We start from the raw sequence: 15,234 nt of genomic DNA, 5'->3' as shown, positions 1-15,234 counted from the left end.
CTTTGATACGGCTGCCTGCCAGCAACGCGAGACTATCGGTGCAGGCTGGGGGGAGGAGGAACATGAATCAGACGAGTGACGATGGGCGGCTGGAAGGACGGAGCGGCCGGAGACGAGGAGCGGCAAGGCACCGTATCGGTACTGCGGGTGTAGGTGTATATGTAGGTGTATGCGCGGGCGTATTTGTAGCTGTACTTGCAGCTGTATTTGTCGTCGTCGTGGGTGGATGGGTGGGTGTAGGTGCAAGCTGCAGCTCTGCGCTGCGCTGCGATAGGTTCTCACGATACGATACGGACGAGGGACAGGGGATGTGGTAGGAATCGGGGTTGGGGTCGGGATATGTGTATATGTGCGGGAGACATGAGAGCTCCAGCAGGGCAATACGGGAGAGCAACCGAGCACGCGCGAACCGTACAGCACAGCACCGCAAAGTATAAGGACAGGAGGGGGAGGGGGGGGGGGGTGGAGGAGTGAGGAGAGGAGAGAGGGGGGGGGGAGCTGGAGAAGAATGCGAGCGAAACAGAGGCAAAGGTAATAATAATAGTAGGTGGTCAACCCATCAGTCGCAACGGAGCTAGGTACTATAGGCTAGAGGCAAGCTCGTACCCGTACTCGCAAGCAAGTACAGATTGCCAGACGTCGTTGCGAGGCAGGTAAGTACCAAGCTGGTGGGGAGGGGGATGGATGAGACGCCGGATTGAGCATGCCATGCGCGGGTGAAGACTGCTGGAAACTGGCGCCGCCGCCGAGGGTATCGAGCAAGTACCAGCACTGCTCTTGTAAGCACTGCTAGGCCCGTCAGCCAACGTCGCGAGATGCGGGCGCTTCGGTGTCGGCGACGACGAGTTTTTGTTGGTCAGGCATGTCCGGACCGGTGATGTACATGACCCATCCTCCTCGTTCATTTCACACTCTCCTCTTCGACCTGGACCAGGCAGGGAGCAAGCACTCGCCATGGAAGCTGAAGGATGGCCGAGTCCGAGGGCCAATGGGAAGCTCGGGGATGAAGCTCCTGGGCGGACGAGCGAACGAACGAGCGAGCGAACGAGCTAACCTGCTGAGGTCCCCACCACAAGCTTTCAGCCCACGGATGTGTCTGTACTTGCAGTACGTACTCGTCGTACAGTACATGCAAAGTAAGTATAGTAGTGCGCGAGCAAGACTGCATGCACCGCACGGAGCGCTGCAAGTACTTGCCGTACTCCGTACCGCACGGCGATTTCGAATGGGCACCGTAGCAATAAGAGTTTCGTAGGCGAGCAAATCGCACTCGAGCTAGCCGGCTCCTTGCGCCTCCACGCCTCCGGCCAGGCCAGGCTCCGAGCTCGAGGCTGCCGTTTGAAGTTCCAGGCTCGAGGCTCGAGGCTCTAGGCACCCGCTTCCAAGCTCCAAGCATCGGCCGAGTTCACCTCGCAGGGGAGGCGCCAGCGCTCCGCAGCATTGAAGAAGCAGTCGACGTTGGAAGCAGCCGAGTGGCCAGAGCGGAGGACGAGACGTCTTGGGCTGGAGCACGTCCCTCATGCAGGCTCAAGTTCGCACACGGACTCGGGCTCGCCATCCGTGGCCTTCTTTCTGTCTTGGAAGTCGGCGGCCATGACCGACCGGCCGGCCGGCCACCTGGGGCCACGTGGTTGCCTGGGGAAGCTAGAGTCCTCTGCTGCGTCGGGCGTCGGCTGCTCGAGAGCTTCGCCCGCAGTGCCGCCGGCATGGGGAGCTCCCAGAGGATCCGGAGGGCAGGAATAAGTGTGCATTAGGCCGGAGGAGCTTGCGAGCTCTAGCTCCAGCCGGCAGCCTCGTTGGTTGCTGGCCCGGCGAGGGGGAAGCAAGATTCCAGTTCAAGTGTGGAAGGCGAGTGGCGAGGGGCGAGGGGGCAGAGAAGATGGCAAGATTGTCGTCCGTCCACGTCCATCGCATGAGCGGCCAGCGGCATGGTTGGGTGGGTATTTGGGGGTATCCCGAGTGCCTCTCGTACTAGTACTTGCTAGTACTTGCAGTCTGCAGGCAAGTACGGAGTGCTCCGTACGGAGTACTTGGCGTACTCGTAGCTCGGTAGTACTGGCATGGTACATGTGCTCGCACGTACTCGGACTGCTGACCACGCGTCGTCTCCAAGTACTTTTCTGTAGGGGAATACATGCCATTGCATGTTGGTTCACGGCCATTTTCACTTACTACTTGCCTTGCTCCTGCTGCACAGTACAAGTGGCGGTACCTACTTGCACACCTACTTGATCACTCTTTCGCCTGTTGGAGTTGGTGTGGGTTGTGTGGGGCCTCCAGGCGCATTGAACAGCGCATGTACGGAGTACTGTACGGAGTATTAGAGGACGCACAGGTACTTACTTTGAGATCGGGCGTTCCCTCCTTCCAAGTGAACGAAGGGTCTTCCAAGTAGTCGTCGCCCCGAGGCCCAATCCAAGGAAGGAGTGAGAGACGGTGACGTCAATGCAAGCGAATAAACAGCAGGAATTCGCCAGCATGACCGGCCGGCGCTTGCCAGTTCTCGCATCAACTTGCGCTCGCAGGGAAGGCGAGGGGAAGCAACGGCAACGGCAACGGCAAGCTGCTTCTGTTTCTGTCTCTGCCTCAGCCTCATCGTAGCCCCGCGCGGCGTGTCCGACCCCGTCCGGACTCAACCGCCACACGGGGCCCAACCCAGCTGAAGGTAGGTTGGTTCCAACAAGTATTATTACTGTGCTGTGCCTAGCACTTTGGTGTCCGTACACCGTACAAGTACTCCGTACAGAGTACTGTACTGTAATAATTTAACATTTGTCTCCAGGTATTATTGCTCCCTTTACGCTCTTGGGTGCCTCGGCTGTAGCAAGTAAGTACGTACCTCAGTACTAGGTTCCTAGGTACCTCCAAACTCTCGACTTGAAAGCACTGTACTTGCAAACGAGCATTGCTTGCTTGTAAGTACGTACAAAGTGCACGTAGAACAGTACTGACGTAGCGTCGCGTCGAGTACCAGCAAGTATTACACGCAACAATCGTCCTGTAATTATTCTACCATTAACTAGAGCATTTCCGGCCCGCCTGAGCGTCCGCGACAGCACAAAAATGTCAACTCCCTCCGACTGTTTCGTAGCAACTACGTGTCAGACGGCGTCGCCAAGCGCACCAAGCGACGCGGCCAATTCTCCTTCTCCCCCTGCCGCCCTCCCACCCTCCTCCCCGAAGCTCCAGCCCGCATGACGGAGCTCCAACAAGCCTACTGTCGAGCCTGCTTGCTCAGCTACTTGCCATTCGGATCCTAGCTTGAACACGCAGAGTCGGGGCAGTCGTGTGCGTCAAGCTAGCCGACCGACATCGCCGCACGTCATCGTGAGCTTGCACCATGTGAACACGCGCCCTCTCGCCGCATGGACGTACTTACGTTGAGGGCTGCAGATGGCAAAGCCAGTAGGAGACATGACATCGCCCTCGCTGCAAAGTGGTTCGGTACTAGCATCAAGCGCTGCATTAGAAGTACAGTAGGCGATCAAGTAATACAGCAGGTACCAGTAGCGAGCGAGACATGAGCTCAAGGTAAGCCCAGAATCATCATCATGTGCAGAGCACATGACAGCTCCCCGCCAGCCTGCATCCTACAAGTATGCACTGTGCTCATGCATTGATACGTTGCCTTGGTTCTTTGGTAATATGGCACAGACCTCTATTTGTTGTGAGCTTGCGACAAGCGTGCTTGCTTCGGCTCCATGCGTGATTACTGGTAGCCACTGTCAAGGTCCGAACGTAGCAAGTACTGACAGCTCTCTAGCAGGTATTCCAAGTATTATCCAACATGCAGCACTGCTGCGTACTAAACCAAGCAGCCGTGTACGGAGTAGGGACAAGCCAATAAACTACCTCCGTAGCGGTAATATCAATAGTCGTACGTGGACGAGTAGCAGGTGTTTGCATCACGACACCACTTCGTCAATTTCTCCCTTCATCTAGGCAGTGGCTAGTAAAATCCCAAAGCTACCAAGCGGTCACTAGGCCATGCCATTCCTCACTGTTCCCTGTTAAACCCTGCCTGCGAGCTGCGTGGAGCCGGTGACCATGGATCCCCGCGACGGTCCCCGACTACTCACGAGGTTTTGCCTGCGTCACCTGCGCCATCGTGAGTGGCGGTCACCAGGCCACCTACGTACCGTGCACTGTCGTGCCTATCACCATCAACCATCATCACCTTCCAAGCCGTTCCCGGGTGCGGCGATGTGAGATCCGGAAGCCTGGCCGTTCAGATTCCGCGTCCATCGCCGCCCTGGCCGAGGCACCACCAGGCTCATCCATGACGTTCCGTCCCCGTCCGATTCTTGACTTCACCACTTCACCGCCCCTTGCGCACGGGACGACTGATGCGTCGCCTTGTTCTAGTCATTGCTTGATAGATTTGTGTCCGGCGAACGCTGGGCGCAACCTTGGCCGAATCTGAGATTACGTACTATTATGGGTTGCGGTTCGCATTTTCCGCACAACCTCTCTCGCCCAACCGTCGCGATGGCCCAAGTCACGCAGGTGTCCCCTGTACCGCAATGACGGAAGGAAGCAAAGGCGAGGCGGCAGCTTCTTCGTACATGCCATCCTGCCATCCTTGCCCGAGCCCTAGCCGCCCAAGATACAACCGTGGATCTCTCATCCAGCCAGGTTCCGTCGCAGCCCGCCACGCCAACCCCGACCTTCCTAGCGCCGTAGATGCCTCGGCTGAAGCGCTCCATGATTCGCGCCGCAGGCAGGCGCCGACATCTGCAGCGCTGGATGGCCAACGCTGGACCGTGGCGGAAGTCGAGCGAGGAGCAAGCAGGCATCCCGGCACCGGTCCAACGACGGCTCGGCCGCTTCGCAAAGGAGACTCCGCCCGAAGCTGGCCTGTCATCCAACTCTGCTCGCCCATGACATGCAGGTACGCCATGGGGTCTCGATGCCATGCCGCTACTGAAGTTGCTTCAGAATCTCGCTCAAAAAGTCCTCGAAGCTGAGGGTGATGAAGCCGTCCCGGTCGGCGTCGTACTTCTTGAAGATGTCAGTCATGCGCTTGAGGGAGATGCAACTCTGAACGAAGAGGTCGAAGCTCATGACGCCTTCGCGCCGTTTGTCGTAGGTGCGGAAGAGCAGCTCGACGAACTGGGGGCTGAGGCGGTAGCGAAAAGCGACGAGGGCGTCCGAGAACTCGGTCATGGAGATGTTGCCGCTGCGATCGACGTCGAAGCGGTCGAAGAGGGTGCGCCAGGAGGAGAGAAAGGACCAGAGACCGCAGAACTCGTCAAAGTTGATGGTGCCGTTGCGATCCGAGTCGAACATGCGAATCATCATCCGGACCGTATGAATGTCGAAGGCGGTCCAGTCGCCGTTGACGAGCGCAGTCGAGAGCTCCCTTTCCGAGAGCTGACCCGTGCCTAGACCCGAGGTAAGTCGCCATCGCCATCGCCATCGCCATCGAGGCCGTCATGCTGAGCCACGTACCGTCCTTGTCGACCGTTCGGAAGAGCGGCAGGAGGGTCGGGTCCGCGCCCGAACTGCCGCCTAGCGCCGGCGAGAGCGGCGGTCGGGAGCCCTGCTGCTGCGGGTGGCCGCCCTGAGACTGCGCGGGAGGACGCGGCGGAGAACCGGAGCCGTATGGCGACGAGCCGTGCGAAAAGGACGGCGGCTTGGAGTATGACGGCTTCTTCTGCGAAGGCGGAGGAGGGTGCTGTGGTTGGTGTTGCTGCTGATGCTGCTGCTGTTGGTGTTGCTGATGCTGCTGCTGTTGGTGCTGTTGGTGCTGCTGCTGTTGGTGCTGCTGATGCTGCTGCTGTTGGTGTTGCTGATGCTGCTGCTGTTGGTGCTGCTGATGCTGCTGCTGTTGGTGTTGCTGATGCTGGTTCTGAGGCACCGGCGGCGGCGGCTTGGATTCATATCGCTGAGCCGCCGGTTTGGAGCTCGCCGGGGAAGTAGCCTGGCCACCCTTCTATTGAAAGCACACGAGGCTGGGGTCAATTCACTGATCTCATAGCGTGCTCGGAGGCTTGCTGCGACGGTCAATACGTACGGGCTCGGGCTCGGCAAATCTGAAGGTCAAACAAACAGTCGTCAGCCATCCGTCGTCATCCGTCGTCATCCGTCGTTTCCGTCAATCGACTCTCCGACAGGGGAGGATCATGGGCAAGGGGCAAGAGTTTACCTTGGCAGGGCATCCGGATCGTAAGGTCTGTTGTATGCCATCTCGACGGTGGCGTCTAGACGGTGACGCCCGTTGCTAGCACCCTTTTCGAGAAGGAACGAGACGCGAGACGAGGTAGTGTACGACAAAAGGTCTCTCGCGAAAAGAGGAGGATGGAAGAGAAAAGGTGGTGGAAGCGACTGGATCGGGGATGCTGCCGCCAAGAGAGCCGCAGCGCGGGGCAGAGGTGCTAGCTTTTGGTCCTGGGCTTGCCTTGCTGACGGATGGACGGACTGACGTCGTGGCCGCAAACAACAACAGAGTGTCAACAATACGACCCTCCCCCCCGGACGTCGATCCGCACACGGCGCTTCTCCTAGCCTTGGATCGGGATTCACGGAAAATAGATGAGAGGCATGAATGGCTTGAACCTCACGAGGATGATGCGCAGCGTGTGAGGAAAAGTCGGATATTAGTAGGATGGAACATCCAGCAGCCGGTTTGCTCTAACTCTCAGCCACCGTTGCTGGCGGTTCGGTCAGGCTGGGTACGTTGGGCGTCAAGCGCTTAAAAAAGGCGGTAGAACCAGACACCGGCGCTTGTACGAGAGTCATTTGCTCCAGTGGCTCCAGCATTTTGCAGAGCCTGTGAGAATGGCCATTCATGGTCGTGGTGTGGCATGAGGAGGACGAAACGAGCTCTGGCCGAACCTGCCAGATCACGATAAGACGACATTCTGTGATGATGCAGTGCTTCGCCCATGGCCAGTGCCCCTGTGTCTTTTGATTAGTTGGTTGCGTTACCACTGCACGCCTATTGTTTCAAGTGCATTCCCCAATGCCAGGCACCTACCTAAAGCTACTAGTGGACATTGTTAGGTCCTCCACAGCACGTTCGCTTAGCACACATATGCCCCAGATAGAGGGCGTTGTCGGCGACCCGCCGCTGGATTTGACTGCTAGTTAGCACTAATACAGAGTACAAATACGGAGTACTTGCAACTCGGTTAGGTCCACAAGTATTGGTGGCACGGAGTACGGAGTAGAGCATTAATAGCAGTGTGCTGTAATAGCAGTAGGGTACTAACGTGAACACAGGAGCGCTCCTACTGACGTAGCACCTCGCTTGCCTCGTCTGGCCGGATCATGCCAAGCTTCACTTACAGCAGCCAATTACTCGCCGCTCGCTTCTCTCGTCGCACTCACCGTCGTCCATCCTCAAACCGATTGCTGTACGCACTACAGATTTCCTCTCGTCCTTTCCTCTCCTACTTCTACACGAACACCTGTTCGCTTGCAAGGTCTGATATCAAATCCCCATCCAATCCTCGTCGGGCTAGACACCACTTGCCGTTCTTTGCTTCCGTCATGTCCCTCTCACCAGAGGACAACGCAGAATTCTGGCTCTACGGATACGGGTACGCATATATTTTTCCATTCGCTCAGCATGGCCATCGTCACGAGAAAGCAGCAGCTTATTTCGCCGTTCAGGAGCCTGATATGGAAACCGCCACCGCATTTCGGTAGGTACTCGTCTGCGTCCGCCTCATCGTCTGCTCCCCGATTCACCCACCGACCGAGTTGACCTTTCTTTTTGCCGCCCGCAGATAAGAGGGTACCAGGCTGGGTGACGGGCTTCGTCCGGAGATTCTGGCAGGTTCGCAATGCGCCCCCCCCCCCCCCCCCCCCCCTCTCCACATCCCCCAGTGCCCCTCCTCGGCTGTCGAGTCGGCTCACATTCTCTCCAGGCCAGGTAGTATCAACGATCCAAGATTTCGCCTCATCCGCTGATGCCCGCGGTGTAGCGAGGACCACAGGGGTACGCCCGAAGCCCCCGGCCGCGTCGTCACCCTCATCGAGAGGGAGTACTGGGAAAGGCTTGCGGATCACCACGACTCGGCCCCGCAAAAGGTCTGGGGCGTCGCCTACCGCATCATGCCGCAGCATGTGGCCGAGGTCAAGCAGTACCTTGACATTCGCGAAATCAACGGCTACTCCATCCACTACGCGCCCTTCCACCCATCCGACGGCTCACCGCCCCTCACGACTCTCGTCTACATCGGAACGCCCGACAACGAGCAGTTCGTCGGGCCACAGGACCCCCAGAAGCTCGCCGAGCACATCCTCGCCAGCCGCGGCCCGAGCGGCCTCAACAAGGAGTATCTGTACAACCTCGACGCCGCTCTCCACGAGCTGGGTCCCGAGAGCGGAGATGTTCACATCAGCGACCTCGCCGCCCGCATGAGGGCGCTCGAACGTCGCGCTCTCGACCAGGATCCCGTCACGAACAAGGCTGGAGATGCGGACGCGCTCGAGCTCATCCATGACGTGCACTTTAGGCAGCCTACCAGCACGATGGAAGCCGAGGAGATTGAAAAGGCGTAGCCGTGAGGGGCCCGGAGGGAAGGGGGTGGGGGGACACACGAAGCGGGTAGCTATCGGAAAAAGCTTTTGTCACCTGGGTGGTGGCTCGCTTCCACTGCCTTGCTGCCCAACAGTTTCCCGTCTTCACTTCCCCTTAGGCACCATCACCCATCAACCCGTCCAGCCATCTATCCGACCGACCGTCGCGTCGTCATCTTCGCCATCTTCGTTATCAATTCTCTTGGCCGTCGCTTGTGTTCTTTTCGCCTAGACAGGTAATAGCATATGGACCGATGTAGTGCTGCGGACATATGCCCCCCTCCACCCATCCGCATGCGATTCACCCCACGTCATGTCAATGGAGTCAAGGCCACCGAGTATGCCGCCCCCCCTTCCTGAAAATCAAAACGAACAAGCAAGAGTTGATACGGAAACAGAGAGAACGAAGGAAAAGAACATGGCCCCAGCTCTCACACCTTCCTGCAGTCGAGAACGCCGATCAAACTCTCTGGATAATCGATCCAGACATCGACAGCAACATCCGGGTATATTATCAAACCAACGTGCTGGCATATTGTCAATATTCCGTCCCGCCCACGCCGAAGTGTGCTCGCGCCGGCCTGGGTGGAAGATAGCTCAAGTCAGGTCCTCCAGAAGGTGCCGCCCACCGACGACACGGGCCCCTCGGGGGAGGACGGCTCGTGTCGAGGGGGGGTCGTGCTAGCTAGGGCCATCCGGGGCATTTAGTACCCTCGACCTCCCTGGGGAGGGGGCTGCTGGGAGGGATCCCCGTAGCCATATTGAGGAGGCGCACCGTATCCTCCTGCGACGTCGTTAGCGGACGCCGGCATGGGCATCACCGTCGGCAACCCGACGCAGGCTCGGGAATCAACGTACCCTGCTGGTATCCGGGCTGGGGAGCGTAGCCGCCACGGGCGTAGGGCGCAGGGTTGTAGCCCTGCTGGGGACCGCCGCCATAGCCGCCGGAACCCTGAGGCGGACCACCGTACTGCATCGGAGCTCCGTAGCCACCGCTTCGTCCGCCGAAGCCGCCACCTCGGCCGCCGTATCCGCCGCCGCCGCCGCGAGGGCCGTTGTCGGAAGCCTTGTCCACGCGGATCGTTCGGCCGTCAAACCTACGGAAGCGTGAGCGTCGGCTTCGGCTTGCGTGACCGTCGGAGGTGGGCAGGGCAACGAGGACGATGCAGGGACGATGCGGGGGGGGGGTCACTTACTCGATGTTGTTCATGGCCGCGATGGCATTCTCGGCGTCCTCCTCTTGGGTGTATCGCACAAAGCCAAAGCCACGGCTGCGGCCGGTATCGCGATCCTTGACGACGACCTTTTGAGCGACGGCACGTTAGAATTTTTCTCCAAGCTCGGACAGCATCGGCTTGATGAGCGGGCTGCGAGGGCGGTGCCAAACCCATCGTGGGCGGATTGGCACACGCATGTGACGCCGTGGAAGGAAATGGCAGGGCAAGTGTCGGGAGACTGGGAATGAGCGCATGGGACGTACCGCTTCTTCGACGGCGCCAAACTCCTCAAACTTCTGGCGAAGGGTGGCCTCATCAGTGTGCCAGGCGAGGCCGCTACGCGCGAGCGAGTTAGTGATTTGTTCTCAATTTGCGCGCCATCGCAGGCTGCCAGAGGCGGGGGCGGGGAGGGCGACGAAGAGCAGGATTGCTCGAGGCCGAGGCGAGACGGACGCACCCGATAAAGAGCTTGGACATGACGAAGGTGTTGTTGCCTTTCGTTCCCCTGAAGTGATTTTTTTTTCTCCTCTCTGCTCGATCGCTTGGTGCGCTACGGAACAAGTTGTGTGATTGCTCGAGGCCGTCAAGGAGAGATGTGAAGCGAGTATGTCAGGATTAAAGTCGGGGGAGAGCGAAGGATTAAAACAGGCAAGACGGTACCTAGGTACCTACCTCCCCTTGTACCTCTCGTCATGGTACGATAGGTACAGCAAGTACAGTACCTGCTAAGGTACCCAAGTATTACAGCCAGCAATGATACCGCACGCAAGTACCCGTACTCGTTTCTACACAGTAATACCTCGGGTCCTATTACTACTGCGCTTGTACCACCTGCAGCACTCCGTACTGTAGGTGTACACCTGGTATCAAGAGGTACTTATACTACTAGTAGGTTCTTGTGCGTACGTGTACTCACTCCCACTCTGCACAATAGGACTGAATACTAACCCAAGTACTCCGTAATAATAGTACCTCCCTACTACTAAACCTGCGGAGCTGTGCTTGTGCACTGTACGGAGTTCTCCGTTCACCTACTGCTATTATTGGGCATTCCCTCCTAGCCTCTAGGGCTAGAGGCAGCAGGTACTTCTGCGTCAACTTTGCTTGTAATTACCGTGGGACGCGAATCCTCGGTCGGCGGTGCGAGCAGGCCTCGGCCGCATGGTTTTGGGGGTGTTTGTGCGGAGTACGGATACTCGTACTGTACTCAGCAGCGAAACTAGCGTTGTATTTGAGGTCGCCAGCAGAGTCCTGTGTGCTGGGTCCAGAGCCAACAAAGGGGCATCAAAATCCACAAGGCGGTCGCTCTTTTTCGTCGGCTGCCTCCTTGGCTGGCTGGAGGCACAACGGGTGGCGCAACAGTCAATGAGACACGAGCGGCTGGTACTTGCACAGAACCTACGGTGTACCCAGCCGCAGGCAACCTCTTGGCTGGTGATGTTGTAGGTTTCAAGTACTTGCTTCGTACTTTATGCGATAACAAAAAATACGGGATTCAAGGGCGTATCTGTGTGCACTGCAGGGTCGACTGGTCAGGCATACGGCGGAGATCTCTCAGGTACCTAGTGCTCCGTACCCTACAGTAAGTACTATACTAATACTAGTACTAGCAGCCGGAGCGAGACAAAGGTCTTGCTTGCCCTGGCGTGCACTACTTACTACTTACATACTTGCGGCGCCAGCACATACTTGTACACGTATTACTGTACACGAAGCACTATTAGTACCTACAGTACCTACCTAGTACTTACACCTCTTGGGTACAACGCGCTCCGGAACGTGCTTGGAGCCTGCGGGCCCTGTGAGTGGTGATGGTACCAGCAAAAATAATAATACCTGTACTTTTAGTTCTCCATACGGAGTCCTGTACGGCGTGCGGGTGGTGGGCTTGCAGTAATATCACTTGCACTGCACGTACTTAAGTACTTGTACTTCAGCACAGTGTACTTGTAGTCAGAGGGTGGTACTGTACAAGTTTCCGAATACTTACACTGAGAGTACGCCGTACTTGGATTGCCGTCATAGCTGGAGAGCTCCAAGAGGTAATACTTACAGTACAGTACTTACTTGTACGACTTGTGCTCCGGTCAGTAATTAATCACTGACCAGTGACAGTGCGGAGGACAAGTAGTAATAGAGCTACAGGGTATCCATCCGTTGTTGCCGTCACCCCTGCAAACGAACCCTCAGGCTCCGCAATCCTCCACAGTACAAGTACTGTACAGTAACTAACAGTACTTGCAAGTACGGAGTACGAACACACCTACTCGCACTCCTCCCAGTTGTGGTGGCCAGTACATGTGCACCTACCGAACAGCACCAGCACCAGCTTCAGCACCAGCACCAAAGTACTAGGTACCTAGTAAGCACAGTACAGTACGTACACCTGGGTTCAAACCTAGCAGGATACTGGGGCTAGCACTTGCAAGAAACTTAGGTCTAGTACAGTAATTAGCTACTACTAACTGTAGGTACTAGGTACAGTACGGTGTATTGCTAAACAATTTCCAGCAAGCTAGGGGCCTACCCGGTACCTGCTACTCGTGTTATGCGGCAGTCCCAATAGGCGACAAGAAAACATCTACAGCCTCCTTAATGCTGGGCTCTGCTACCACAGATCAGGTATCTGAATTCTGCTATTTTCGCCGGCTGCTTCTTTTTTGGGGGCGTGCATGCACGATCAAACTTCGAGGAAGAGACGACGGTCAAAGTGAGGAGATGAAGGCGTGTTTTTAATGGTGACCAAAGTTGTGTTCGAGGCCCTGGGACGGAGAATGCAGCCTTCAATGTTACTGGTCGCAAAATACCATGGCGCAACACATTCTCCTTTCCCTTCCCGAGTCCCTTCCTATTGTTCTCTTGACCGGGATCAAGCGCAGTAATGTTGGGCCCGCTGGGAGGTCGAACGGAATGTTGAATAGTGAATAAATGCCAGGGCGACCCATGCGCACCAAGCAAGGTAGAACGGTGTGATCCGGTGTTGATCCGGTGTTGTTCCGGATGACGTTGACCGACCCGACCCAGCTTGCGAGTGAAGCCAGCCAAGCACGAGACACGGGAACAGCTTCCCATGCTTGACTGTGGATGGAACACCAATGGTGTTACGGAGTACGGAGTAATACCAATGATACTATTATTACCAGCATTCCAAGTTAGTACTCCGTACCAGTAATAATACAGATGGACTGCAACGAGCCAAATAGCACTTTCACCCATCAGCAGGCACGGCCCGCCAACTCGGTGCGCGCGCTGCAAGTATTACTGCAGAAGCTGGTAATACTCATAAGTACTCGTACCTGTCGAGCGGGGCTTTGGTGTACTGGCACGGCCGCGCGTTCGGCCACAAACCAGCGGATCGCTAGCCATTGTGCGGAGTGCGGAGCCATGATGTCCCTTGAGCGATATTCGCGTTGCTTCCATTGCAAAATCAAATGAATGATGAACAAGGAAAGGGACAAAAAAAAGAGGTACATAATCGATGGACGTGGGACTCGAACCCACAACCTTAGACTTAGATGCGGCTTGTCTACTGCAATAGGAGGTCTACTTGCTACCATTGCAACAGCCCACCAAATTTTTTTCGTACCGTTGAGCCATACAAACAGCACTGGTTGACTTTGGGCCTACTTATTATAGACTATATACCATCAATCATTTGCTCCCGTTGCCTTGCGAAGACCTCCCTGCCTTACAGCGCCAGTGTGGGGTTTGACCGCGCTCGATGCAGGCAGCAAACGAGCAACGTGTGAACAATCGCAAACATCCGCCCATTGTCCAGACTATAGGATATGGCAGAGAGGGAGAGAACGGATGAGAAGTCTCAAGGATGGCCGCGACAACAACATGATCAATGTATGGGGAAGATGGCCAGAAATAGTCTGTCTGATAGCGAGTCGTCATAGCTTCGACGACGGGCAGAAATTGGTATGGTGTCAACGAGACTAGAATATTTTCGTGCAATCGACGCTCGTAACGGATGCTGTAGGAAATCGAAGCCGACGTTAAGCGAATATGTGCGAAACAGAGCTGTCGTGCAATGGTATGCAGTGAAGTATTGGCGATATAGTGGGAACCACGCGGTGGTGAAAATCGGTCTTCCGCTCCAGCGACGTGGTGCTGTGAAATGATGCAGCAGAGGGGGCGTGGCTACTAGTCATGACCACGGCGCCGTGGAGGGTAATCATTCAGTCATACCCCGGGATGTCCTGAGTAGCGTGAGGACTGTCAGTGTCGAGATGGGAGGCTTCGGTGCTGGTCACTCACACAACCGGCTTTATCGACGTATCCCGGAGAATTGCGAGTTGAATGGAAGTTAGTCTGCTGTAGCTAGGCAAACATATCCGCTGTTGTGCACCGACTTGTTTCGTTGTGGTGTTCGTGGCTGGTCAAGTGTAGGCGAGCATCAATGCTTCGAGCGAACGCATCATCTACTTTGTCTTGCCACATTATTTTTGTCGACGACTCTTCTTTTTGCCAATGTACACTCGCCAAATTCTCAGCATGCGGTTAATAAATGCTTAAAGGGAGTTCCCTTTGACTACAGTACCTGACGCAACATGACTTCCAGGATGTCTTGGCTAAGGTAGTTCGCTCTGCGTAAGCAACGTTGTAGCGGTGGGTGCGAATGGTGAAATGCTAGCCAGGCGAGAGGCGGTCACGACAGCAGGTACTGCAGCAATAGATATACTGAGGCCATAGGGTATGCTGTAGAAGCAGGTTTGCGGTAACAAAAAAGGTCTGCTGCAGCAAATGATGCGTTGTAGCCTTGGGCATGGCGATTATACCACCCAGATCAACCCACCAACCGATTCGACTACATTAAGTTTTTAGATTCAGTGTTTGCTCATATAAATAGAATAAAAAGACACCCCGGGGCTCGTCACCCTGTACATCCCCTGGAACTATTGTTGCGTGCTTCCTCGAATACAGACGTCCGTATCGGTGGGATCACCCCCGAAATGTTGGAGGGCATCGAGAGACAAATCAACGCGTTGTTCTTCGTCGGCATTGCAGGCTCGTGGCAGAGTCCAAGGGGGAATGGAGCCCGCGCTGGAGCCGGAGCAAGAAACGTTGAAGATACAACGGACGCGTACATGTCGGCCAAGAAACGCAACCCCGGAGCGGAGGCAGGGACGTAACAGCAGGACAGGACTGGTGGGCAAACCACCGGCCCAGGTTCATATAGCGAACAAGAGGCTCCGTATATTTACACATGATGTATTCCACTATTGATGCTGTGTATGCAAGCAAGTACACATGTACTTATTTTGGTTCCCGAAATACTCTAGAGAACAAATATATAAGAATCTCGAAGATGAAAACGGGTACATACGATCATAGGCAGTGGAAAATACTGAATCCCGTCCAGCTCTTTAACCATGTTCACCTCCCGCGACAACGGCCCTACCGGGCCCCTACCTTCTTTTCAGCCAACCAACGGCCAAAACGGAACCGCACACCGTTTGCCTCCCGCTGCATACTTGTACGT

At 56.1% G+C, this 15,234-nt stretch overlaps 3 protein-coding genes and 1 non-coding gene across 4 annotated transcripts; 1 reads left to right on the top strand and 3 right to left on the bottom strand.

The window, feature by feature from the left end:
* Window positions 1–4,920: 4,920 nt before the first annotated feature.
* On the bottom strand, window positions 4,921–6,189 carry DCS_01125 (uncharacterized protein; the record flags this gene model as incomplete). Its single annotated transcript, XM_040798460.1, has 4 exons — window positions 4,921–5,384; window positions 5,452–5,935; window positions 6,017–6,035; window positions 6,149–6,189. The coding sequence occupies 4 exons, from the start codon at window positions 6,187–6,189 to the stop codon at window positions 4,921–4,923; spliced, it is 1,008 nt and encodes a 335-aa protein (XP_040659343.1).
* A 1,305-nt stretch (window positions 6,190–7,494) lies between these two features.
* On the top strand, window positions 7,495–8,511 carry DCS_01124 (uncharacterized protein; the record flags this gene model as incomplete). The annotated part of the gene is made up of 3 exons (XM_040798459.1): window positions 7,495–7,649; window positions 7,774–7,783; window positions 8,089–8,511. 3 exons carry the CDS (start codon window positions 7,495–7,497, stop codon window positions 8,509–8,511), a joined length of 588 nt encoding a protein of 195 aa, XP_040659342.1.
* A 722-nt stretch (window positions 8,512–9,233) lies between these two features.
* DCS_01123 (cold response protein 2) lies at window positions 9,234–10,223 on the bottom strand (the record flags this gene model as incomplete). Its single annotated transcript, XM_040798458.1, has 5 exons — window positions 9,234–9,313; window positions 9,388–9,626; window positions 9,726–9,832; window positions 10,010–10,082; window positions 10,204–10,223. 5 exons carry the CDS (start codon window positions 10,221–10,223, stop codon window positions 9,234–9,236), a joined length of 519 nt encoding a protein of 172 aa, XP_040659341.1.
* A 2,999-nt stretch (window positions 10,224–13,222) lies between these two features.
* Window positions 13,223–13,317, bottom strand: DCS_t5. Its single transcript has one exon. It is a non-coding gene; the product is annotated as a tRNA-Arg (tRNA).
* Window positions 13,318–15,234: the final 1,917 nt, after the last annotated feature.

Source organism: Drechmeria coniospora, chromosome 01 (genome assembly GCF_001625195.1).
Source record: "Drechmeria coniospora strain ARSEF 6962 chromosome 01, whole genome shotgun sequence".
In the NCBI taxonomy this organism is placed as follows: Eukaryota; Fungi; Ascomycota; class Sordariomycetes; order Hypocreales; family Ophiocordycipitaceae; genus Drechmeria; species Drechmeria coniospora.
This window is presented reverse-complemented; position numbering and strand designations above follow the sequence as displayed.